The 23,429-nt window shown below is 82.3% G+C and overlaps 1 protein-coding gene across 1 annotated transcript in view; it reads left to right on the top strand.

Annotated features, from left to right (window-relative positions):
- Positions 1–23,429, top strand: part of LOC125424425 (chromodomain-helicase-DNA-binding protein 2-like) — a 59,566-nt gene that overhangs the window by 2,774 nt on the left and 33,363 nt on the right. The window contains exons 3-5 of the mRNA XM_048481650.1: positions 57–209; positions 2,107–2,178; positions 4,028–4,058. Of these exons, the coding sequence (XP_048337607.1) occupies positions 57–209; positions 2,107–2,178; positions 4,028–4,058 (256 nt within the window). The remainder of the gene's footprint in view (positions 1–56; positions 210–2,106; positions 2,179–4,027; positions 4,059–23,429) is intronic.

Below are 23,429 nucleotides of genomic sequence, written 5' to 3'. Positions count from 1 at the left end.
AGGGGTGGAAATTCGGAGTCTGCCTCGGGCTCCACTGACCATCGTCTCTCCTTCAGTCCTTAATCCGGAGCAGCGGGAAGCTCATTCTTTTGGACAAGCTGCTGACCAGACTCCGGGAGAGAGGGAACCGGGTCCTTATCTTCTCCCAGATGGTGAGGATGCTGGACATCTTGGCGGAGTATTTGGCCATCAACCACTACCCTTTCCAGGTGAGGACAGAGCGGGGGGTGGGCAGAATCAGCTCTTCTCAGCCCTCGGGGTCACTGCTAAGCAGCGTCGGTACTTGGATGGGGGACCACCCAGGAAGACTCCGCAGAGGGAAAGGTTGGCAGATGGCCACCGCTGCATCCGTTCCCCAGAAATCCCCTTGCTCAGGTCTCCATAAGTTGGAGGCAAACGGCTGGCACTTTGCACGCGTGTATTGAACACACGTGTCCGAAGGTAAATTAGGGTCTCTTCCAACCACATGTAAAAGTTAGTCTCTGCAATGCCCTCTCTCTTTTCTTTACAAATAAATATAACAGCTGCAGTGAAGAGATGTGTACAGGTGGTTTGTCCTTGGCTGCCTCTGCATAGCAACCCTGGTCTTCTTTGGTGTTCCCTCAACCGAGGACTAACCAGGGCCAACCCTGCTTAGCATCGGAGATCTGACGAGATTGGTCTCGCCTGGGTCATCTAGAGCAGGGCAGAAATGAACAGAGGTGGTTTGTCCTTGGCTGCCTCTGCATAGCAACCCTGGTCTTCTTTGGTGTTCCCTCAACCAAGGACTAACCAGGGCCAAGCCTACTTAGCTTCGGAGATCTGACGAGATTGGCCTCGCCTGGGTCATCTAGAGCAGGGCAGAAATGAACAGAGGTGGTTTGTCCTTGGCTGCCTCTGCATAGCAACCCTGGTCTTCTTTGGTGTTCCCTCAACCAAGGACTAACCAGGGCCAAGCCTACTTAGCTTCGGAGATCTGACGAGATTGGCCTCGCCTGGGTCATCTAGAGCAGGGCAGAAATGAACAGAGGTGGTTTGTCCTTGGCTGCCTCTGCATAGCAACCCTGGTCTTCTTTGGTATTCCCTCAACCAAGGACTAACCAGGGCCAAGCCTACTTAGCTTCGGAGATCTGACGAGATTGGCCTCGCCTGGGTCATCTAGAGCAGGGCAGAAATGAACAGAGGTGGTTTGTCCTTGGCTGCCTCTGCATAGCAACCCTGGTCGTCTTTGGTGTTCCCTCAACCAAGGACTAACCAGGGCAAACCCTACTTAGCTTCGGATATCTGACGAGATTGGTCTCGCCTGGGTCATCTAGAGCAGGGCAGAAATGAACAGAGGTGGTTTGTCCTTGGCTGCCTCTGCATAGCAACCCTGGTCTTCTTTGGTGTTCCCTCAACCAAGGACTAACCAGGGCCAACCCTGCTTAACTTTGGAGATCTGACGAGATTGGTCTCACCTGGGTCATCTAGAGCAGGGCAGACATGAACAGAGGTGGTTTGTCCTTGGCTGCCTCTGCATAGCAACCCTGGTCTTCTTTGGTGTTCCCTCAACCAAGGACTAACCAGAGCCAACCCTGCTTAACTTTGGAGATCTGATGAGATCAGGCTGACCTGGGTCATCCAGGGCAGGGCAGGGCAGAGATGAGTAGAGGTTGGTTCACCCCATTGCCTGCCTCTGCGCTTCCACCCTGCACTTCGTCGGCACTCTCCCGTCCAAATGCTAGCCCGGGCTGGCTCTGCTTCGCTTCCAAGAGTCAACAAGCTCGGCCTCGTCTGGCTGTCCTGCCTGCTCAGCCGGTGCTACCCTCTAGGGGGAAGGAAAAGCCAAGTCTCCGGCTCTTCTCGTGGATCCTGGCTGTCAGCCTGTAATGGGAGCTGTGCTGTCACCTGGTTCGTGCTGACGTGGCCGGGCACTGTCCCTGGCAGCAACAGGATTATTTTTAATCGGCTTGTTATTTTTAAAGTGCTGACTTGCTCCCAAGCCGTGGGAAGCCCAAAGGGGGCCGAAAGGACTAGCGAAGCAGGGGTCCTCAGGGCTCTTGGGGCGGGGGGACAGCGGTTCCATGGGGTATGTGTGTTCATGCCTTATCTGCTCACCGCTGTTTAAATCGCTGTTCGCCTTTTCAGCGCCTCGACGGCTCAATCAAAGGCGAGATCCGAAAACAGGCGCTGGACCACTTCAATGCCGACGGCTCCGAGGTACGCGATCTGGTTGCGAAAGGGAGTGGGGGGGAGAGGACAGCCTTTAGGGGGAGGGGGGCTTTGGAGGCAGGGTGTTCCTGTCCGGAACTAAAGAGAGGCATCTTCGGAAACTTTGGGGGCTCTGGAGAGGTTGAGGTCCAGAGCAGAGGCCCAGGAATGAGCGAGAAGAGTTTGGATTTATATCCCCCCTTTCTCTCCTGCAGGAGACTCAAAGGGGCTTACAAACTCCTTTCCCTTCCCCACCCCCCTCTACAACAAACACTCGTGAGGTAGGTGGGGCTGAGAGAGCTGAGAGAGCTCAGAGGAACCGTGACTAGCCCAAGGTCACCCAGCTGGCGTGTGTTGGAGTGCACAGGCTAATCTAGTTCCCCAGATAAGCCTCCACAGCTCAAGCGGCAGAGCGGGGAATCAAGCCCGGTTCTCCAGATTAGAGTGCACCTGCTCTTAAGCACTACGCCACGCTGACTCTCAACCACCTAACCACCTAAGCTTACTGTTCAATTGCTTGATTCTTCTGGGGCTTCGGAAACAGTCTGCTTTCACTGGCAGGGCCTGCATGAATTATTTAGGATGGAAATAGAACTGGGGAAATGAGAACGGGACAAATGATACCAACGGGGTCCTTCTCCCAGCTTTCACTCTGTGGACCAAACCAGTGGAGTCCTTGGAAACTCACTGAAGTCAGTATATTTTGAAGGACGCAAGTGTGTTTAGGATTGAAGGGTCAGGGAACCAACCACCGAGTCTTGGATTCAAGTCTCACCTCTTTCTTGAGCTGCCCAAGGCAACTCTCCAAACTCCTCCTCTTCCTCCTCCTCTTTGTCTTGCTATATAAGCTATGATTTGCAAAAGTGGAATGGGCAGAGTCACTTTCCTCTCTAGGGTGGCCCCAAACCCAGGAAAGATCTTGTTTGAGTAGCCTTTTGTCACCTGTTTGGCTCCGTGCCGATTCGGTCTTCCTGCTACGACTGAAATCCGGAACACAATCCGTGTCATGGCTTTTGATAGGACCAAGTGGGTGGCATGTAACAATATGCAAGCTTTCGAGTTCTACAGAACTCTTCTTCATCCAGGATATACCCGTTCTATGTGCCTGCGATCCAGAGCCCATCAGGTTCTCACTATCATGTGGCTAGGGTTGTTAACTCCAGGTTGAGGAATTCATGGAGATTATTTTTGGGGGGGGACACGTGGGGACGGAGCCTGGGGAGTGGGAGGAGCCCAGCAAGGATGGGATGCTATAGCGTCCACCCTTCAGAGCTGCCATCTCCACCAGAGGAACTGTCTGGAGATAAGTTGCAGCTCCAGGGGATCTCTAGCCCCCTACTGGAAACTGGCAACCCCAACCCTGCAGCCCAGATCAGCAGGCCTCTTAGTGTTAGGTCTCTTAAGAAGAAGAAGAAGAGGAGGAGGAGGAGTTTGGATTTATATCACCCCTTTCTCTCCTGCAGGAGACTCAAAGGGGCTGACAATCTCCTTGCCCTTCCCCCCTCACAACAAACACCCTGTGAGGTGGGTGGGGCTGAGAGAGCTCCGAGAAGCTGTGACTAGCCCAAGGTCTCCCAGCTGGCATGTGTGGGAGTGTACAGGCTAATCTGAATTCCCCAGAGAAGCCTCCACAGCTCAGGCAGCAGAGCTGGGAATCAAACCCGGTTCCTCCAGATTAGATACACGAACTCTTAACCTCCTACGCCACTGCTTAAGCCAATAAACAGGCTCTGAAGTATCAATCAGCAGCATTTATTGATGAGGTCTCAGAGCACCATACTTGGCAAAGCCGGTTCTGAAGAAACTGGCATTTGCAGACCCATATATCCCCTAACCGATCCCCCTCCCAACTTCCCAGAGGCAGCTACTGGAAACGAGACTGCCCCAGGGTCAGCCACAGATAGCAAAGGAGCCACCTGGTCTCCTGCCCACAACAAGATAACAGTTGTAACACTTTTCTCACGGGACAGGAGATTCAGGGGATGCCCAGTTTACTGCAAAGCATGCAAAGCCATAAAGCATAGGTCAAGGAAAGAAAGCACAGGTGGCAGTGATAACATATAGCAGGCTGGTTACATGTATCAAAGGGGCATTGATTGGTTATGTTATATTTAATTTCTATTCCGCCCTCCCCTGAAGGGCTCAGGGCGGTGCACAAGATAATACAGTACATAGACAGTGGTCACAATATCGGCGACATCCGTAACAAACAACAATCAATCAATCATGGACAATATTTCAATATCAGCAATACTCAACATAATCCACATAAGGGCATTTTATAACAACCCTCATAACAACTAGACATAAGAACAGTTTTTTCCCGAATGCCATCACTCTGCTAAACAAATAATTCCCTCGATAATGTCAAACTATTTATTATAAATTATTATATAATTACTGCATTACTTTTTTCATCATTCCTATTACCCATCTCCTCCCACTTATGACTGTGCTGACATTTCATTTCATTTATTTTATGATTTTACATTTTATGTTTTCATTACTATTGATTGTTTTTTGATTGCTTACTAGACCTATATGACAATCATTAAGTGTTGTACCTTATGATTCTTGACAAATGTATTTTTCTTTTATGTACACTGAGAGCATATGCACCGGAGACAAATTCCTTGTGTGTCCAATCACACTTGGCCAGTAAAGATTCTATTCTATTCTATTCTATTCTATTCTATTCTATTCTATTCTATTCTATTCTATTCTATTCAAAACATAATCAACATCATAGTTTCAAGAATGCATTTCGCTTACTCAGATACGCGTCCCCCTGACAGCATCTACCCTGTTTCCCCAAAAATAAGACCTATCCCGAAAATAAGCCCTAGCATGATTTTTTGGGATTTTTGGAGGATGCTTAAAATGTAAGCCCTACTCCAAAAATAAGCGCTAGTTACAGATTCCTCAGCACTGCTGATTTTGTCTTGTGTGGGGCACAAAATATAAGACATCCCCTGAAAATAAGCCCCAATGCAGTGATGGCAAACCTTTTTGAGACCGAGTGCCCAAATTGCAACCCAAAACCCACCTATTTATCGCAAAGTGCCGACACGGCAATGTAACCTGAATACTGAGGTTTTAGTTTTAAAAAAATGGTTGGCTCCGAGGTGTACGTTACTCGGGAGTAAGCTTGGTGGTAGTTGGTGGCTTTGCTTTGAAGCAACTATGCAACTCTTCCAATGGGTGAATCACGACCCTAGGAGGGTTTGCACAGAAGCAAGCCCCATTGCCAGCAACTGAGCTTACTCCCAGGTAAAGGATCGTGCTTTAGTTCCTCACATGAAAATCAGTGGGGTTTAACAGGGCTTAACAGGGTTACCTATACTGCTTCCCCCAATCTAGGTCTTAGGTTTAATGCTAATAATCGAGCCCAGAGGCCCAGGCCAGCCTAGATGTGTGTGTGTGTGGGGGGGGCGATTCCCCCCCCCCCCCACGATGAACTCTGTGCGTGCCCACAGAGAGGGCTCTGAGTGCCACCTCTGGCACCCGTGCCATAGGTTCGCCATCACTGCCCTAGCATGATTTTTTTGGGATTTCTGGAGGATGCTTAAAATGTAAGCCCTATTCCAAAAAGAAACGGTAGTTACAGATTCCTCAGCACTGCTGATTTTGTCTTGTGCGGAGCACAAAATAGAAGACATCCCCTGAAAATAAGCCCTAATGCATCTTTTGGAGCAAAAATCAATATAAGACCCTGTCTTATTTTGGGGGGAATATGGTCGGAGTGCCCCTACCCTGCAGCCCCAGATCAATGGGTCTCTTGGCATCTAGAAATGCCAGTGGCGTAGTGGCTAAGAGCAGTGGCTAAGAGCAGGTGCACTCTGATCTAGAGGAACTGGGTTTGATTCCCAGCTCTGCCGCTTGAGTTGTGGAGGCTTATCTGAGGAATTCAGATTATCCCCCCCCACCCCCCCCCACCCCCCACCACCCCCCCCCCCCACCCCCCCCCCCCCCCCCTCCCCCCCCCCCCCCCACCCCCGCCCCCCCCCCCCCCCCCCCACCACCCCCACCCCCCCCCCCCCCCCCTCCCCCCTCCCGCCCGCCCCCCCCACCCCCCCCCTCCCCCCACCCCCCCCCCCGCCGTCCCCCCCCCCCCCCGCGCCCCACTACCCCCCCCGCCCCCCCACCGCCCCCCCGCCCCCCCCTCCCCCACACCCCCCCCCCCCCCCACCCCCCCCCCCCCCCACCCCCCCCCCCCCCCACCCCCCCCCCCCCCCACCCCCCCCCCCCCCCACCCCCCCCCCCCCCCACCCCCCCCCCCCCCCACCCCCCCCCCCCCCCACCCCCCCCCCCCCCCACCCCCCCCCCCCCCCACCCCCCCCCCCCCCCACCCCCCCCCCCCCCCACCCCCCCCCCCCCCCACCCCCCCCCCCCCCCACCCCCCCCCCCCCCCACCCCCCCCCCCCCCCACCCCCCCCCCCCCCCACCCCCCCCCCCCCCCACCCCCCCCCCCCCCCACCCCCCCCCCCCCCCACCCCCCCCCCCCCCCACCCCCCCCCCCCCCCACCCCCCCCCCCCCCCACCCCCCCCCCCCCCCACCCCCCCCCCCCCCCACCCCCCCCCCCCCCCACCCCCCCCCCCCCCCACCCCCCCCCCCCCCCACCCCCCCCCCCCCCCACCCCCCCCCCCCCCCACCCCCCCCCCCCCCCACCCCCCCCCCCCCCCACCCCCCCCCCCCCCCACCCCCCCCCCCCCCCACCCCCCCCCCCCCCCACCCCCCCCCCCCCCCACCCCCCCCCCCCCCCACCCCCCCCCCCCCCCACCCCCCCCCCCCCCCACCCCCCCCCCCCCCCACCCCCCCCCCCCCCCACCCCCCCCCCCCCCCACCCCCCCCCCCCCCCACCCCCCCCCCCCCCCACCCCCCCCCCCCCCCACCCCCCCCCCCCCCCACCCCCCCCCCCCCCCACCCCCCCCCCCCCCCACCCCCCCCCCCCCCCACCCCCCCCCCCCCCCACCCCCCCCCCCCCCCACCCCCCCCCCCCCCCACCCCCCCCCCCCCCCACCCCCCCCCCCCCCCACCCCCCCCCCCCCCCACCCCCCCCCCCCCCCACCCCCCCCCCCCCCCACCCCCCCCCCCCCCCACCCCCCCCCCCCCCCACCCCCCCCCCCCCCCACCCCCCCCCCCCCCCACCCCCCCCCCCCCCCACCCCCCCCCCCCCCCACCCCCCCCCCCCCCCACCCCCCCCCCCCCCCACCCCCCCCCCCCCCCACCCCCCCCCCCCCCCACCCCCCCCCCCCCCCACCCCCCCCCCCCCCCACCCCCCCCCCCCCCCACCCCCCCCCCCCCCCACCCCCCCCCCCCCCCACCCCCCCCCCCCCCCACCCCCCCCCCCCCCCACCCCCCCCCCCCCCCACCCCCCCCCCCCCCCACCCCCCCCCCCCCCCACCCCCCCCCCCCCCCACCCCCCCCCCCCCCCACCCCCCCCCCCCCCCACCCCCCCCCCCCCCCACCCCCCCCCCCCCCCACCCCCCCCCCCCCCCACCCCCCCCCCCCCCCACCCCCCCCCCCCCCCACCCCCCCCCCCCCCCACCCCCCCCCCCCCCCACCCCCCCCCCCCCCCACCCCCCCCCCCCCCCACCCCCCCCCCCCCCCACCCCCCCCCCCCCCCACCCCCCCCCCCCCCCACCCCCCCCCCCCCCCACCCCCCCCCCCCCCCACCCCCCCCCCCCCCCACCCCCCCCCCCCCCCACCCCCCCCCCCCCCCACCCCCCCCCCCCCCCACCCCCCCCCCCCCCCACCCCCCCCCCCCCCCACCCCCCCCCCCCCCCACCCCCCCCCCCCCCCACCCCCCCCCCCCCCCACCCCCCCCCCCCCCCACCCCCCCCCCCCCCCACCCCCCCCCCCCCCCACCCCCCCCCCCCCCCACCCCCCCCCCCCCCCACCCCCCCCCCCCCCCACCCCCCCCCCCCCCCACCCCCCCCCCCCCCCACCCCCCCCCCCCCCCACCCCCCCCCCCCCCCACCCCCCCCCCCCCCCACCCCCCCCCCCCCCCACCCCCCCCCCCCCCCACCCCCCCCCCCCCCCACCCCCCCCCCCCCCCACCCCCCCCCCCCCCCACCCCCCCCCCCCCCCACCCCCCCCCCCCCCCACCCCCCCCCCCCCCCACCCCCCCCCCCCCCCACCCCCCCCCCCCCCCACCCCCCCCCCCCCCCACCCCCCCCCCCCCCCACCCCCCCCCCCCCCCACCCCCCCCCCCCCCCACCCCCCCCCCCCCCCACCCCCCCCCCCCCCCACCCCCCCCCCCCCCCACCCCCCCCCCCCCCCACCCCCCCCCCCCCCCACCCCCCCCCCCCCCCACCCCCCCCCCCCCCCACCCCCCCCCCCCCCCACCCCCCCCCCCCCCCACCCCCCCCCCCCCCCACCCCCCCCCCCCCCCACCCCCCCCCCCCCCCACCCCCCCCCCCCCCCACCCCCCCCCCCCCCCACCCCCCCCCCCCCCCACCCCCCCCCCCCCCCACCCCCCCCCCCCCCCACCCCCCCCCCCCCCCACCCCCCCCCCCCCCCACCCCCCCCCCCCCCCACCCCCCCCCCCCCCCACCCCCCCCCCCCCCCACCCCCCCCCCCCCCCACCCCCCCCCCCCCCCACCCCCCCCCCCCCCCACCCCCCCCCCCCCCCACCCCCCCCCCCCCCCACCCCCCCCCCCCCCCACCCCCCCCCCCCCCCACCCCCCCCCCCCCCCACCCCCCCCCCCCCCCACCCCCCCCCCCCCCCACCCCCCCCCCCCCCCACCCCCCCCCCCCCCCACCCCCCCCCCCCCCCACCCCCCCCCCCCCCCACCCCCCCCCCCCCCCACCCCCCCCCCCCCCCACCCCCCCCCCCCCCCACCCCCCCCCCCCCCCACCCCCCCCCCCCCCCACCCCCCCCCCCCCCCACCCCCCCCCCCCCCCACCCCCCCCCCCCCCCACCCCCCCCCCCCCCCACCCCCCCCCCCCCCCACCCCCCCCCCCCCCCACCCCCCCCCCCCCCCACCCCCCCCCCCCCCCACCCCCCCCCCCCCCCACCCCCCCCCCCCCCCACCCCCCCCCCCCCCCACCCCCCCCCCCCCCCACCCCCCCCCCCCCCCACCCCCCCCCCCCCCCACCCCCCCCCCCCCCCACCCCCCCCCCCCCCCACCCCCCCCCCCCCCCACCCCCCCCCCCCCCCACCCCCCCCCCCCCCCACCCCCCCCCCCCCCCACCCCCCCCCCCCCCCACCCCCCCCCCCCCCCACCCCCCCCCCCCCCCACCCCCCCCCCCCCCCACCCCCCCCCCCCCCCACCCCCCCCCCCCCCCACCCCCCCCCCCCCCCACCCCCCCCCCCCCCCACCCCCCCCCCCCCCCACCCCCCCCCCCCCCCACCCCCCCCCCCCCCCACCCCCCCCCCCCCCCACCCCCCCCCCCCCCCACCCCCCCCCCCCCCCACCCCCCCCCCCCCCCACCCCCCCCCCCCCCCACCCCCCCCCCCCCCCACCCCCCCCCCCCCCCACCCCCCCCCCCCCCCACCCCCCCCCCCCCCCACCCCCCCCCCCCCCCACCCCCCCCCCCCCCCACCCCCCCCCCCCCCCACCCCCCCCCCCCCCCACCCCCCCCCCCCCCCACCCCCCCCCCCCCCCACCCCCCCCCCCCCCCACCCCCCCCCCCCCCCACCCCCCCCCCCCCCCACCCCCCCCCCCCCCCACCCCCCCCCCCCCCCACCCCCCCCCCCCCCCACCCCCCCCCCCCCCCACCCCCCCCCCCCCCCACCCCCCCCCCCCCCCACCCCCCCCCCCCCCCACCCCCCCCCCCCCCCACCCCCCCCCCCCCCCACCCCCCCCCCCCCCCACCCCCCCCCCCCCCCACCCCCCCCCCCCCCCACCCCCCCCCCCCCCCACCCCCCCCCCCCCCCACCCCCCCCCCCCCCCACCCCCCCCCCCCCCCACCCCCCCCCCCCCCCACCCCCCCCCCCCCCCACCCCCCCCCCCCCCCACCCCCCCCCCCCCCCACCCCCCCCCCCCCCCACCCCCCCCCCCCCCCACCCCCCCCCCCCCCCACCCCCCCCCCCCCCCACCCCCCCCCCCCCCCACCCCCCCCCCCCCCCACCCCCCCCCCCCCCCACCCCCCCCCCCCCCCACCCCCCCCCCCCCCCACCCCCCCCCCCCCCCACCCCCCCCCCCCCCCACCCCCCCCCCCCCCCACCCCCCCCCCCCCCCACCCCCCCCCCCCCCCACCCCCCCCCCCCCCCACCCCCCCCCCCCCCCACCCCCCCCCCCCCCCACCCCCCCCCCCCCCCACCCCCCCCCCCCCCCACCCCCCCCCCCCCCCACCCCCCCCCCCCCCCACCCCCCCCCCCCCCCACCCCCCCCCCCCCCCACCCCCCCCCCCCCCCACCCCCCCCCCCCCCCACCCCCCCCCCCCCCCACCCCCCCCCCCCCCCACCCCCCCCCCCCCCCACCCCCCCCCCCCCCCACCCCCCCCCCCCCCCACCCCCCCCCCCCCCCACCCCCCCCCCCCCCCACCCCCCCCCCCCCCCACCCCCCCCCCCCCCCACCCCCCCCCCCCCCCACCCCCCCCCCCCCCCACCCCCCCCCCCCCCCACCCCCCCCCCCCCCCACCCCCCCCCCCCCCCACCCCCCCCCCCCCCCACCCCCCCCCCCCCCCACCCCCCCCCCCCCCCACCCCCCCCCCCCCCCACCCCCCCCCCCCCCCACCCCCCCCCCCCCCCACCCCCCCCCCCCCCCACCCCCCCCCCCCCCCACCCCCCCCCCCCCCCACCCCCCCCCCCCCCCACCCCCCCCCCCCCCCACCCCCCCCCCCCCCCACCCCCCCCCCCCCCCACCCCCCCCCCCCCCCACCCCCCCCCCCCCCCACCCCCCCCCCCCCCCACCCCCCCCCCCCCCCACCCCCCCCCCCCCCCACCCCCCCCCCCCCCCACCCCCCCCCCCCCCCACCCCCCCCCCCCCCCACCCCCCCCCCCCCCCACCCCCCCCCCCCCCCACCCCCCCCCCCCCCCACCCCCCCCCCCCCCCACCCCCCCCCCCCCCCACCCCCCCCCCCCCCCACCCCCCCCCCCCCCCACCCCCCCCCCCCCCCACCCCCCCCCCCCCCCACCCCCCCCCCCCCCCACCCCCCCCCCCCCCCACCCCCCCCCCCCCCCACCCCCCCCCCCCCCCACCCCCCCCCCCCCCCACCCCCCCCCCCCCCCACCCCCCCCCCCCCCCACCCCCCCCCCCCCCCACCCCCCCCCCCCCCCACCCCCCCCCCCCCCCACCCCCCCCCCCCCCCACCCCCCCCCCCCCCCACCCCCCCCCCCCCCCACCCCCCCCCCCCCCCACCCCCCCCCCCCCCCACCCCCCCCCCCCCCCACCCCCCCCCCCCCCCACCCCCCCCCCCCCCCACCCCCCCCCCCCCCCACCCCCCCCCCCCCCCACCCCCCCCCCCCCCCACCCCCCCCCCCCCCCACCCCCCCCCCCCCCCACCCCCCCCCCCCCCCACCCCCCCCCCCCCCCACCCCCCCCCCCCCCCACCCCCCCCCCCCCCCACCCCCCCCCCCCCCCACCCCCCCCCCCCCCCACCCCCCCCCCCCCCCACCCCCCCCCCCCCCCACCCCCCCCCCCCCCCACCCCCCCCCCCCCCCACCCCCCCCCCCCCCCACCCCCCCCCCCCCCCACCCCCCCCCCCCCCCACCCCCCCCCCCCCCCACCCCCCCCCCCCCCCACCCCCCCCCCCCCCCACCCCCCCCCCCCCCCACCCCCCCCCCCCCCCACCCCCCCCCCCCCCCACCCCCCCCCCCCCCCACCCCCCCCCCCCCCCACCCCCCCCCCCCCCCACCCCCCCCCCCCCCCACCCCCCCCCCCCCCCACCCCCCCCCCCCCCCACCCCCCCCCCCCCCCACCCCCCCCCCCCCCCACCCCCCCCCCCCCCCACCCCCCCCCCCCCCCACCCCCCCCCCCCCCCACCCCCCCCCCCCCCCACCCCCCCCCCCCCCCACCCCCCCCCCCCCCCACCCCCCCCCCCCCCCACCCCCCCCCCCCCCCACCCCCCCCCCCCCCCACCCCCCCCCCCCCCCACCCCCCCCCCCCCCCACCCCCCCCCCCCCCCACCCCCCCCCCCCCCCACCCCCCCCCCCCCCCACCCCCCCCCCCCCCCACCCCCCCCCCCCCCCACCCCCCCCCCCCCCCACCCCCCCCCCCCCCCACCCCCCCCCCCCCCCACCCCCCCCCCCCCCCACCCCCCCCCCCCCCCACCCCCCCCCCCCCCCACCCCCCCCCCCCCCCACCCCCCCCCCCCCCCACCCCCCCCCCCCCCCACCCCCCCCCCCCCCCACCCCCCCCCCCCCCCACCCCCCCCCCCCCCCACCCCCCCCCCCCCCCACCCCCCCCCCCCCCCACCCCCCCCCCCCCCCACCCCCCCCCCCCCCCACCCCCCCCCCCCCCCACCCCCCCCCCCCCCCACCCCCCCCCCCCCCCACCCCCCCCCCCCCCCACCCCCCCCCCCCCCCACCCCCCCCCCCCCCCACCCCCCCCCCCCCCCACCCCCCCCCCCCCCCACCCCCCCCCCCCCCCACCCCCCCCCCCCCCCACCCCCCCCCCCCCCCACCCCCCCCCCCCCCCACCCCCCCCCCCCCCCACCCCCCCCCCCCCCCACCCCCCCCCCCCCCCACCCCCCCCCCCCCCCACCCCCCCCCCCCCCCACCCCCCCCCCCCCCCACCCCCCCCCCCCCCCACCCCCCCCCCCCCCCACCCCCCCCCCCCCCCACCCCCCCCCCCCCCCACCCCCCCCCCCCCCCACCCCCCCCCCCCCCCACCCCCCCCCCCCCCCACCCCCCCCCCCCCCCACCCCCCCCCCCCCCCACCCCCCCCCCCCCCCACCCCCCCCCCCCCCCACCCCCCCCCCCCCCCACCCCCCCCCCCCCCCACCCCCCCCCCCCCCCACCCCCCCCCCCCCCCACCCCCCCCCCCCCCCACCCCCCCCCCCCCCCACCCCCCCCCCCCCCCACCCCCCCCCCCCCCCACCCCCCCCCCCCCCCACCCCCCCCCCCCCCCACCCCCCCCCCCCCCCACCCCCCCCCCCCCCCACCCCCCCCCCCCCCCACCCCCCCCCCCCCCCACCCCCCCCCCCCCCCACCCCCCCCCCCCCCCACCCCCCCCCCCCCCCACCCCCCCCCCCCCCCACCCCCCCCCCCCCCCACCCCCCCCCCCCCCCACCCCCCCCCCCCCCCACCCCCCCCCCCCCCCACCCCCCCCCCCCCCCACCCCCCCCCCCCCCCACCCCCCCCCCCCCCCACCCCCCCCCCCCCCCACCCCCCCCCCCCCCCACCCCCCCCCCCCCCCACCCCCCCCCCCCCCCACCCCCCCCCCCCCCCACCCCCCCCCCCCCCCACCCCCCCCCCCCCCCACCCCCCCCCCCCCCCACCCCCCCCCCCCCCCACCCCCCCCCCCCCCCACCCCCCCCCCCCCCCACCCCCCCCCCCCCCCACCCCCCCCCCCCCCCACCCCCCCCCCCCCCCACCCCCCCCCCCCCCCACCCCCCCCCCCCCCCACCCCCCCCCCCCCCCACCCCCCCCCCCCCCCACCCCCCCCCCCCCCCACCCCCCCCCCCCCCCACCCCCCCCCCCCCCCACCCCCCCCCCCCCCCACCCCCCCCCCCCCCCACCCCCCCCCCCCCCCACCCCCCCCCCCCCCCACCCCCCCCCCCCCCCACCCCCCCCCCCCCCCACCCCCCCCCCCCCCCACCCCCCCCCCCCCCCACCCCCCCCCCCCCCCACCCCCCCCCCCCCCCACCCCCCCCCCCCCCCACCCCCCCCCCCCCCCACCCCCCCCCCCCCCCACCCCCCCCCCCCCCCACCCCCCCCCCCCCCCACCCCCCCCCCCCCCCACCCCCCCCCCCCCCCACCCCCCCCCCCCCCCACCCCCCCCCCCCCCCACCCCCCCCCCCCCCCACCCCCCCCCCCCCCCACCCCCCCCCCCCCCCACCCCCCCCCCCCCCCACCCCCCCCCCCCCCCACCCCCCCCCCCCCCCACCCCCCCCCCCCCCCACCCCCCCCCCCCCCCACCCCCCCCCCCCCCCACCCCCCCCCCCCCCCACCCCCCCCCCCCCCCACCCCCCCCCCCCCCCACCCCCCCCCCCCCCCACCCCCCCCCCCCCCCACCCCCCCCCCCCCCCACCCCCCCCCCCCCCCACCCCCCCCCCCCCCCACCCCCCCCCCCCCCCACCCCCCCCCCCCCCCACCCCCCCCCCCCCCCACCCCCCCCCCCCCCCACCCCCCCCCCCCCCCACCCCCCCCCCCCCCCACCCCCCCCCCCCCCCACCCCCCCCCCCCCCCACCCCCCCCCCCCCCCACCCCCCCCCCCCCCCACCCCCCCCCCCCCCCACCCCCCCCCCCCCCCACCCCCCCCCCCCCCCACCCCCCCCCCCCCCCACCCCCCCCCCCCCCCACCCCCCCCCCCCCCCACCCCCCCCCCCCCCCACCCCCCCCCCCCCCCACCCCCCCCCCCCCCCACCCCCCCCCCCCCCCACCCCCCCCCCCCCCCACCCCCCCCCCCCCCCACCCCCCCCCCCCCCCACCCCCCCCCCCCCCCACCCCCCCCCCCCCCCACCCCCCCCCCCCCCCACCCCCCCCCCCCCCCACCCCCCCCCCCCCCCACCCCCCCCCCCCCCCACCCCCCCCCCCCCCCACCCCCCCCCCCCCCCACCCCCCCCCCCCCCCACCCCCCCCCCCCCCCACCCCCCCCCCCCCCCACCCCCCCCCCCCCCCACCCCCCCCCCCCCCCACCCCCCCCCCCCCCCACCCCCCCCCCCCCCCACCCCCCCCCCCCCCCACCCCCCCCCCCCCCCACCCCCCCCCCCCCCCACCCCCCCCCCCCCCCACCCCCCCCCCCCCCCACCCCCCCCCCCCCCCACCCCCCCCCCCCCCCACCCCCCCCCCCCCCCACCCCCCCCCCCCCCCACCCCCCCCCCCCCCCACCCCCCCCCCCCCCCACCCCCCCCCCCCCCCACCCCCCCCCCCCCCCACCCCCCCCCCCCCCCACCCCCCCCCCCCCCCACCCCCCCCCCCCCCCACCCCCCCCCCCCCCCACCCCCCCCCCCCCCCACCCCCCCCCCCCCCCACCCCCCCCCCCCCCCACCCCCCCCCCCCCCCACCCCCCCCCCCCCCCACCCCCCCCCCCCCCCACCCCCCCCCCCCCCCACCCCCCCCCCCCCCCACCCCCCCCCCCCCCCACCCCCCCCCCCCCCCACCCCCCCCCCCCCCCACCCCCCCCCCCCCCCACCCCCCCCCCCCCCCACCCCCCCCCCCCCCCACCCCCCCCCCCCCCCACCCCCCCCCCCCCCCACCCCCCCCCCCCCCCACCCCCCCCCCCCCCCACCCCCCCCCCCCCCCACCCCCCCCCCCCCCCACCCCCCCCCCCCCCCACCCCCCCCCCCCCCCACCCCCCCCCCCCCCCACCCCCCCCCCCCCCCACCCCCCCCCCCCCCCACCCCCCCCCCCCCCCACCCCCCCCCCCCCCCACCCCCCCCCCCCCCCACCCCCCCCCCCCCCCACCCCCCCCCCCCCCCACCCCCCCCCCCCCCCACCCCCCCCCCCCCCCACCCCCCCCCCCCCCCACCCCCCCCCCCCCCCACCCCCCCCCCCCCCCACCCCCCCCCCCCCCCACCCCCCCCCCCCCCCACCCCCCCCCCCCCCCACCCCCCCCCCCCCCCACCCCCCCCCCCCCCCACCCCCCCCCCCCCCCACCCCCCCCCCCCCCCACCCCCCCCCCCCCCCACCCCCCCCCCCCCCCACCCCCCCCCCCCCCCACCCCCCCCCCCCCCCACCCCCCCCCCCCCCCACCCCCCCCCCCCCCCACCCCCCCCCCCCCCCACCCCCCCCCCCCCCCACCCCCCCCCCCCCCCACCCCCCCCCCCCCCCACCCCCCCCCCCCCCCACCCCCCCCCCCCCCCACCCCCCCCCCCCCCCACCCCCCCCCCCCCCCACCCCCCCCCCCCCCCACCCCCCCCCCCCCCCACCCCCCCCCCCCCCCACCCCCCCCCCCCCCCACCCCCCCCCCCCCCCACCCCCCCCCCCCCCCACCCCCCCCCCCCCCCACCCCCCCCCCCCCCCACCCCCCCCCCCCCCCACCCCCCCCCCCCCCCACCCCCCCCCCCCCCCACCCCCCCCCCCCCCCACCCCCCCCCCCCCCCACCCCCCCCCCCCCCCACCCCCCCCCCCCCCCACCCCCCCCCCCCCCCACCCCCCCCCCCCCCCACCCCCCCCCCCCCCCACCCCCCCCCCCCCCCACCCCCCCCCCCCCCCACCCCCCCCCCCCCCCACCCCCCCCCCCCCCCACCCCCCCCCCCCCCCACCCCCCCCCCCCCCCACCCCCCCCCCCCCCCACCCCCCCCCCCCCCCACCCCCCCCCCCCCCCACCCCCCCCCCCCCCCACCCCCCCCCCCCCCCACCCCCCCCCCCCCCCACCCCCCCCCCCCCCCACCCCCCCCCCCCCCCACCCCCCCCCCCCCCCACCCCCCCCCCCCCCCACCCCCCCCCCCCCCCACCCCCCCCCCCCCCCACCCCCCCCCCCCCCCACCCCCCCCCCCCCCCACCCCCCCCCCCCCCCACCCCCCCCCCCCCCCACCCCCCCCCCCCCCCACCCCCCCCCCCCCCCACCCCCCCCCCCCCCCACCCCCCCCCCCCCCCACCCCCCCCCCCCCCCACCCCCCCCCCCCCCCACCCCCCCCCCCCCCCACCCCCCCCCCCCCCCACCCCCCCCCCCCCCCACCCCCCCCCCCCCCCACCCCCCCCCCCCCCCACCCCCCCCCCCCCCCACCCCCCCCCCCCCCCACCCCCCCCCCCCCCCACCCCCCCCCCCCCCCACCCCCCCCCCCCCCCACCCCCCCCCCCCCCCACCCCCCCCCCCCCCCACCCCCCCCCCCCCCCACCCCCCCCCCCCCCCACCCCCCCCCCCCCCCACCCCCCCCCCCCCCCACCCCCCCCCCCCCCCACCCCCCCCCCCCCCCACCCCCCCCCCCCCCCACCCCCCCCCCCCCCCACCCCCCCCCCCCCCCACCCCCCCCCCCCCCCACCCCCCCCCCCCCCCACCCCCCCCCCCCCCCACCCCCCCCCCCCCCCACCCCCCCCCCCCCCCACCCCCCCCCCCCCCCACCCCCCCCCCCCCCCACCCCCCCCCCCCCCCACCCCCCCCCCCCCCCACCCCCCCCCCCCCCCACCCCCCCCCCCCCCCACCCCCCCCCCCCCCCACCCCCCCCCCCCCCCACCCCCCCCCCCCCCCACCCCCCCCCCCCCCCACCCCCCCCCCCCCCCACCCCCCCCCCCCCCCACCCCCCCCCCCCCCCACCCCCCCCCCCCCCCACCCCCCCCCCCCCCCACCCCCCCCCCCCCCCACCCCCCCCCCCCCCCACCCCCCCCCCCCCCCACCCCCCCCCCCCCCCACCCCCCCCCCCCCCCACCCCCCCCCCCCCCCACCCCCCCCCCCCCCCACCCCCCCCCCCCCCCACCCCCCCCCCCCCCCACCCCCCCCCCCCCCCACCCCCCCCCCCCCCCACCCCCCCCCCCCCCCACCCCCCCCCCCCCCCACCCCCCCCCCCCCCCACCCCCCCCCCCCCCCACCCCCCCCCCCCCCCACCCCCCCCCCCCCCCACCCCCCCCCCCCCCCACCCCCCCCCCCCCCCACCCCCCCCCCCCCCCACCCCCCCCCCCCCCCACCCCCCCCCCCCCCCACCCCCCCCCCCCCCCACCCCCCCCCCCCCCCACCCCCCCCCCCCCCCACCCCCCCCCCCCCCCACCCCCCCCCCCCCCCACCCCCCCCCCCCCCCACCCCCCCCCCCCCCCACCCCCCCCCCCCCCCACCCCCCCCCCCCCCCACCCCCCCCCCCCCCCACCCCCCCCCCCCCCCACCCCCCCCCCCCCCCACCCCCCCCCCCCCCCACCCCCCCCCCCCCCCACCCCCCCCCCCCCCCACCCCCCCCCCCCCCCACCCCCCCCCCCCCCCACCCCCCCCCCCCCCCACCCCCCCCCCCCCCCACCCCCCCCCCCCCCCACCCCCCCCCCCCCCCACCCCCCCCCCCCCCCACCCCCCCCCCCCCCCACCCCCCCCCCCCCCCACCCCCCCCCCCCCCCACCCCCCCCCCCCCCCACCCCCCCCCCCCCCCACCCCCCCCCCCCCCCACCCCCCCCCCCCCCCACCCCCCCCCCCCCCCACCCCCCCCCCCCCCCACCCCCCCCCCCCCCCACCCCCCCCCCCCCCCACCCCCCCCCCCCCCCACCCCCCCCCCCCCCCACCCCCCCCCCCCCCCACCCCCCCCCCCCCCCACCCCCCCCCCCCCCCACCCCCCCCCCCCCCCACCCCCCCCCCCCCCCACCCCCCCCCCCCCCCACCCCCCCCCCCCCCCACCCCCCCCCCCCCCCACCCCCCCCCCCCCCCACCCCCCCCCCCCCCCACCCCCCCCCCCCCCCACCCCCCCCCCCCCCCACCCCCCCCCCCCCCCACCCCCCCCCCCCCCCACCCCCCCCCCCCCCCACCCCCCCCCCCCCCCACCCCCCCCCCCCCCCACCCCCCCCCCCCCCCACCCCCCCCCCCCCCCACCCCCCCCCCCCCCCACCCCCCCCCCCCCCCACCCCCCCCCCCCCCCACCCCCCCCCCCCCCCACCCCCCCCCCCCCCCACCCCCCCCCCCCCCCACCCCCCCCCCCCCCCACCCCCCCCCCCCCCCACCCCCCCCCCCCCCCACCCCCCCCCCCCCCCACCCCCCCCCCCCCCCACCCCCCCCCCCCCCCACCCCCCCCCCCCCCCACCCCCCCCCCCCCCCACCCCCCCCCCCCCCCACCCCCCCCCCCCCCCACCCCCCCCCCCCCCCACCCCCCCCCCCCCCCACCCCCCCCCCCCCCCACCCCCCCCCCCCCCCACCCCCCCCCCCCCCCACCCCCCCCCCCCCCCACCCCCCCCCCCCCCCACCCCCCCCCCCCCCCACCCCCCCCCCCCCCCACCCCCCCCCCCCCCCACCCCCCCCCCCCCCCACCCCCCCCCCCCCCCACCCCCCCCCCCCCCCACCCCCCCCCCCCCCCACCCCCCCCCCCCCCCACCCCCCCCCCCCCCCACCCCCCCCCCCCCCCACCCCCCCCCCCCCCCACCCCCCCCCCCCCCCACCCCCCCCCCCCCCCACCCCCCCCCCCCCCCACCCCCCCCCCCCCCCACCCCCCCCCCCCCCCACCCCCCCCCCCCCCCACCCCCCCCCCCCCCCACCCCCCCCCCCCCCCACCCCCCCCCCCCCCCACCCCCCCCCCCCCCCACCCCCCCCCCCCCCCACCCCCCCCCCCCCCCACCCCCCCCCCCCCCCACCCCCCCCCCCCCCCACCCCCCCCCCCCCCCACCCCCCCCCCCCCCCACCCCCCCCCCCCCCCACCCCCCCCCCCCCCCACCCCCCCCCCCCCCCACCCCCCCCCCCCCCCACCCCCCCCCCCCCCCACCCCCCCCCCCCCCCACCCCCCCCCCCCCCCACCCCCCCCCCCCCCCACCCCCCCCCCCCCCCACCCCCCCCCCCCCCCACCCCCCCCCCCCCCCACCCCCCCCCCCCCCCACCCCCCCCCCCCCCCACCCCCCCCCCCCCCCACCCCCCCCCCCCCCCACCCCCCCCCCCCCCCACCCCCCCCCCCCCCCACCCCCCCCCCCCCCCACCCCCCCCCCCCCCCACCCCCCCCCCCCCCCACCCCCCCCCCCCCCCACCCCCCCCCCCCCCCACCCCCCCCCCCCCCCACCCCCCCCCCCCCCCACCCCCCCCCCCCCCCACCCCCCCCCCCCCCCACCCCCCCCCCCCCCCACCCCCCCCCCCCCCCACCCCCCCCCCCCCCCACCCCCCCCCCCCCCCACCCCCCCCCCCCCCCACCCCCCCCCCCCCCCACCCCCCCCCCCCCCCACCCCCCCCCCCCCCCACCCCCCCCCCCCCCCACCCCCCCCCCCCCCCACCCCCCCCCCCCCCCACCCCCCCCCCCCCCCACCCCCCCCCCCCCCCACCCCCCCCCCCCCCCACCCCCCCCCCCCCCCACCCCCCCCCCCCCCCACCCCCCCCCCCCCCCACCCCCCCCCCCCCCCACCCCCCCCCCCCCCCACCCCCCCCCCCCCCCACCCCCCCCCCCCCCCACCCCCCCCCCCCCCCACCCCCCCCCCCCCCCACCCCCCCCCCCCCCCACCCCCCCCCCCCCCCACCCCCCCCCCCCCCCACCCCCCCCCCCCCCCACCCCCCCCCCCCCCCACCCCCCCCCCCCCCCACCCCCCCCCCCCCCCACCCCCCCCCCCCCCCACCCCCCCCCCCCCCCACCCCCCCCCCCCCCCACCCCCCCCCCCCCCCACCCCCCCCCCCCCCCACCCCCCCCCCCCCCCACCCCCCCCCCCCCCCACCCCCCCCCCCCCCCACCCCCCCCCCCCCCCACCCCCCCCCCCCCCCACCCCCCCCCCCCCCCACCCCCCCCCCCCCCCACCCCCCCCCCCCCCCACCCCCCCCCCCCCCCACCCCCCCCCCCCCCCACCCCCCCCCCCCCCCACCCCCCCCCCCCCCCACCCCCCCCCCCCCCCACCCCCCCCCCCCCCCACCCCCCCCCCCCCCCACCCCCCCCCCCCCCCACCCCCCCCCCCCCCCACCCCCCCCCCCCCCCACCCCCCCCCCCCCCCACCCCCCCCCCCCCCCACCCCCCCCCCCCCCCACCCCCCCCCCCCCCCACCCCCCCCCCCCCCCACCCCCCCCCCCCCCCACCCCCCCCCCCCCCCACCCCCCCCCCCCCCCACCCCCCCCCCCCCCCACCCCCCCCCCCCCCCACCCCCCCCCCCCCCCACCCCCCCCCCCCCCCACCCCCCCCCCCCCCCACCCCCCCCCCCCCCCACCCCCCCCCCCCCCCACCCCCCCCCCCCCCCACCCCCCCCCCCCCCCACCCCCCCCCCCCCCCACCCCCCCCCCCCCCCACCCCCCCCCCCCCCCACCCCCCCCCCCCCCCACCCCCCCCCCCCCCCACCCCCCCCCCCCCCCACCCCCCCCCCCCCCCACCCCCCCCCCCCCCCACCCCCCCCCCCCCCCACCCCCCCCCCCCCCCACCCCCCCCCCCCCCCACCCCCCCCCCCCCCCACCCCCCCCCCCCCCCACCCCCCCCCCCCCCCACCCCCCCCCCCCCCCACCCCCCCCCCCCCCCACCCCCCCCCCCCCCCACCCCCCCCCCCCCCCACCCCCCCCCCCCCCCACCCCCCCCCCCCCCCACCCCCCCCCCCCCCCACCCCCCCCCCCCCCCACCCCCCCCCCCCCCCACCCCCCCCCCCCCCCACCCCCCCCCCCCCCCACCCCCCCCCCCCCCCACCCCCCCCCCCCCCCACCCCCCCCCCCCCCCACCCCCCCCCCCCCCCACCCCCCCCCCCCCCCACCCCCCCCCCCCCCCACCCCCCCCCCCCCCCACCCCCCCCCCCCCCCACCCCCCCCCCCCCCCACCCCCCCCCCCCCCCACCCCCCCCCCCCCCCACCCCCCCCCCCCCCCACCCCCCCCCCCCCCCACCCCCCCCCCCCCCCACCCCCCCCCCCCCCCACCCCCCCCCCCCCCCACCCCCCCCCCCCCCCACCCCCCCCCCCCCCCACCCCCCCCCCCCCCCACCCCCCCCCCCCCCCACCCCCCCCCCCCCCCACCCCCCCCCCCCCCCACCCCCCCCCCCCCCCACCCCCCCCCCCCCCCACCCCCCCCCCCCCCCACCCCCCCCCCCCCCCACCCCCCCCCCCCCCCACCCCCCCCCCCCCCCACCCCCCCCCCCCCCCACCCCCCCCCCCCCCCACCCCCCCCCCCCCCCACCCCCCCCCCCCCCCACCCCCCCCCCCCCCCACCCCCCCCCCCCCCCACCCCCCCCCCCCCCCACCCCCCCCCCCCCCCACCCCCCCCCCCCCCCACCCCCCCCCCCCCCCACCCCCCCCCCCCCCCACCCCCCCCCCCCCCCACCCCCCCCCCCCCCCACCCCCCCCCCCCCCCACCCCCCCCCCCCCCCACCCCCCCCCCCCCCCACCCCCCCCCCCCCCCACCCCCCCCCCCCCCCACCCCCCCCCCCCCCCACCCCCCCCCCCCCCCACCCCCCCCCCCCCCCACCCCCCCCCCCCCCCACCCCCCCCCCCCCCCACCCCCCCCCCCCCCCACCCCCCCCCCCCCCCACCCCCCCCCCCCCCCACCCCCCCCCCCCCCCACCCCCCCCCCCCCCCACCCCCCCCCCCCCCCACCCCCCCCCCCCCCCACCCCCCCCCCCCCCCACCCCCCCCCCCCCCCACCCCCCCCCCCCCCCACCCCCCCCCCCCCCCACCCCCCCCCCCCCCCACCCCCCCCCCCCCCCACCCCCCCCCCCCCCCACCCCCCCCCCCCCCCACCCCCCCCCCCCCCCACCCCCCCCCCCCCCCACCCCCCCCCCCCCCCACCCCCCCCCCCCCCCACCCCCCCCCCCCCCCACCCCCCCCCCCCCCCACCCCCCCCCCCCCCCACCCCCCCCCCCCCCCACCCCCCCCCCCCCCCACCCCCCCCCCCCCCCACCCCCCCCCCCCCCCACCCCCCCCCCCCCCCACCCCCCCCCCCCCCCACCCCCCCCCCCCCCCACCCCCCCCCCCCCCCACCCCCCCCCCCCCCCACCCCCCCCCCCCCCCACCCCCCCCCCCCCCCACCCCCCCCCCCCCCCACCCCCCCCCCCCCCCACCCCCCCCCCCCCCCACCCCCCCCCCCCCCCACCCCCCCCCCCCCCCACCCCCCCCCCCCCCCACCCCCCCCCCCCCCCACCCCCCCCCCCCCCCACCCCCCCCCCCCCCCACCCCCCCCCCCCCCCACCCCCCCCCCCCCCCACCCCCCCCCCCCCCCACCCCCCCCCCCCCCCACCCCCCCCCCCCCCCACCCCCCCCCCCCCCCACCCCCCCCCCCCCCCACCCCCCCCCCCCCCCACCCCCCCCCCCCCCCACCCCCCCCCCCCCCCACCCCCCCCCCCCCCCACCCCCCCCCCCCCCCACCCCCCCCCCCCCCCACCCCCCCCCCCCCCCACCCCCCCCCCCCCCCACCCCCCCCCCCCCCCACCCCCCCCCCCCCCCACCCCCCCCCCCCCCCACCCCCCCCCCCCCCCACCCCCCCCCCCCCCCACCCCCCCCCCCCCCCACCCCCCCCCCCCCCCACCCCCCCCCCCCCCCACCCCCCCCCCCCCCCACCCCCCCCCCCCCCCACCCCCCCCCCCCCCCACCCCCCCCCCCCCCCACCCCCCCCCCCCCCCACCCCCCCCCCCCCCCACCCCCCCCCCCCCCCA

This window comes from Sphaerodactylus townsendi, linkage group LG17 (genome assembly GCF_021028975.2).
Source record: "Sphaerodactylus townsendi isolate TG3544 linkage group LG17, MPM_Stown_v2.3, whole genome shotgun sequence".
Classification (NCBI taxonomy): domain Eukaryota; kingdom Metazoa; phylum Chordata; class Lepidosauria; order Squamata; family Sphaerodactylidae; genus Sphaerodactylus; species Sphaerodactylus townsendi.
This window is presented reverse-complemented; position numbering and strand designations above follow the sequence as displayed.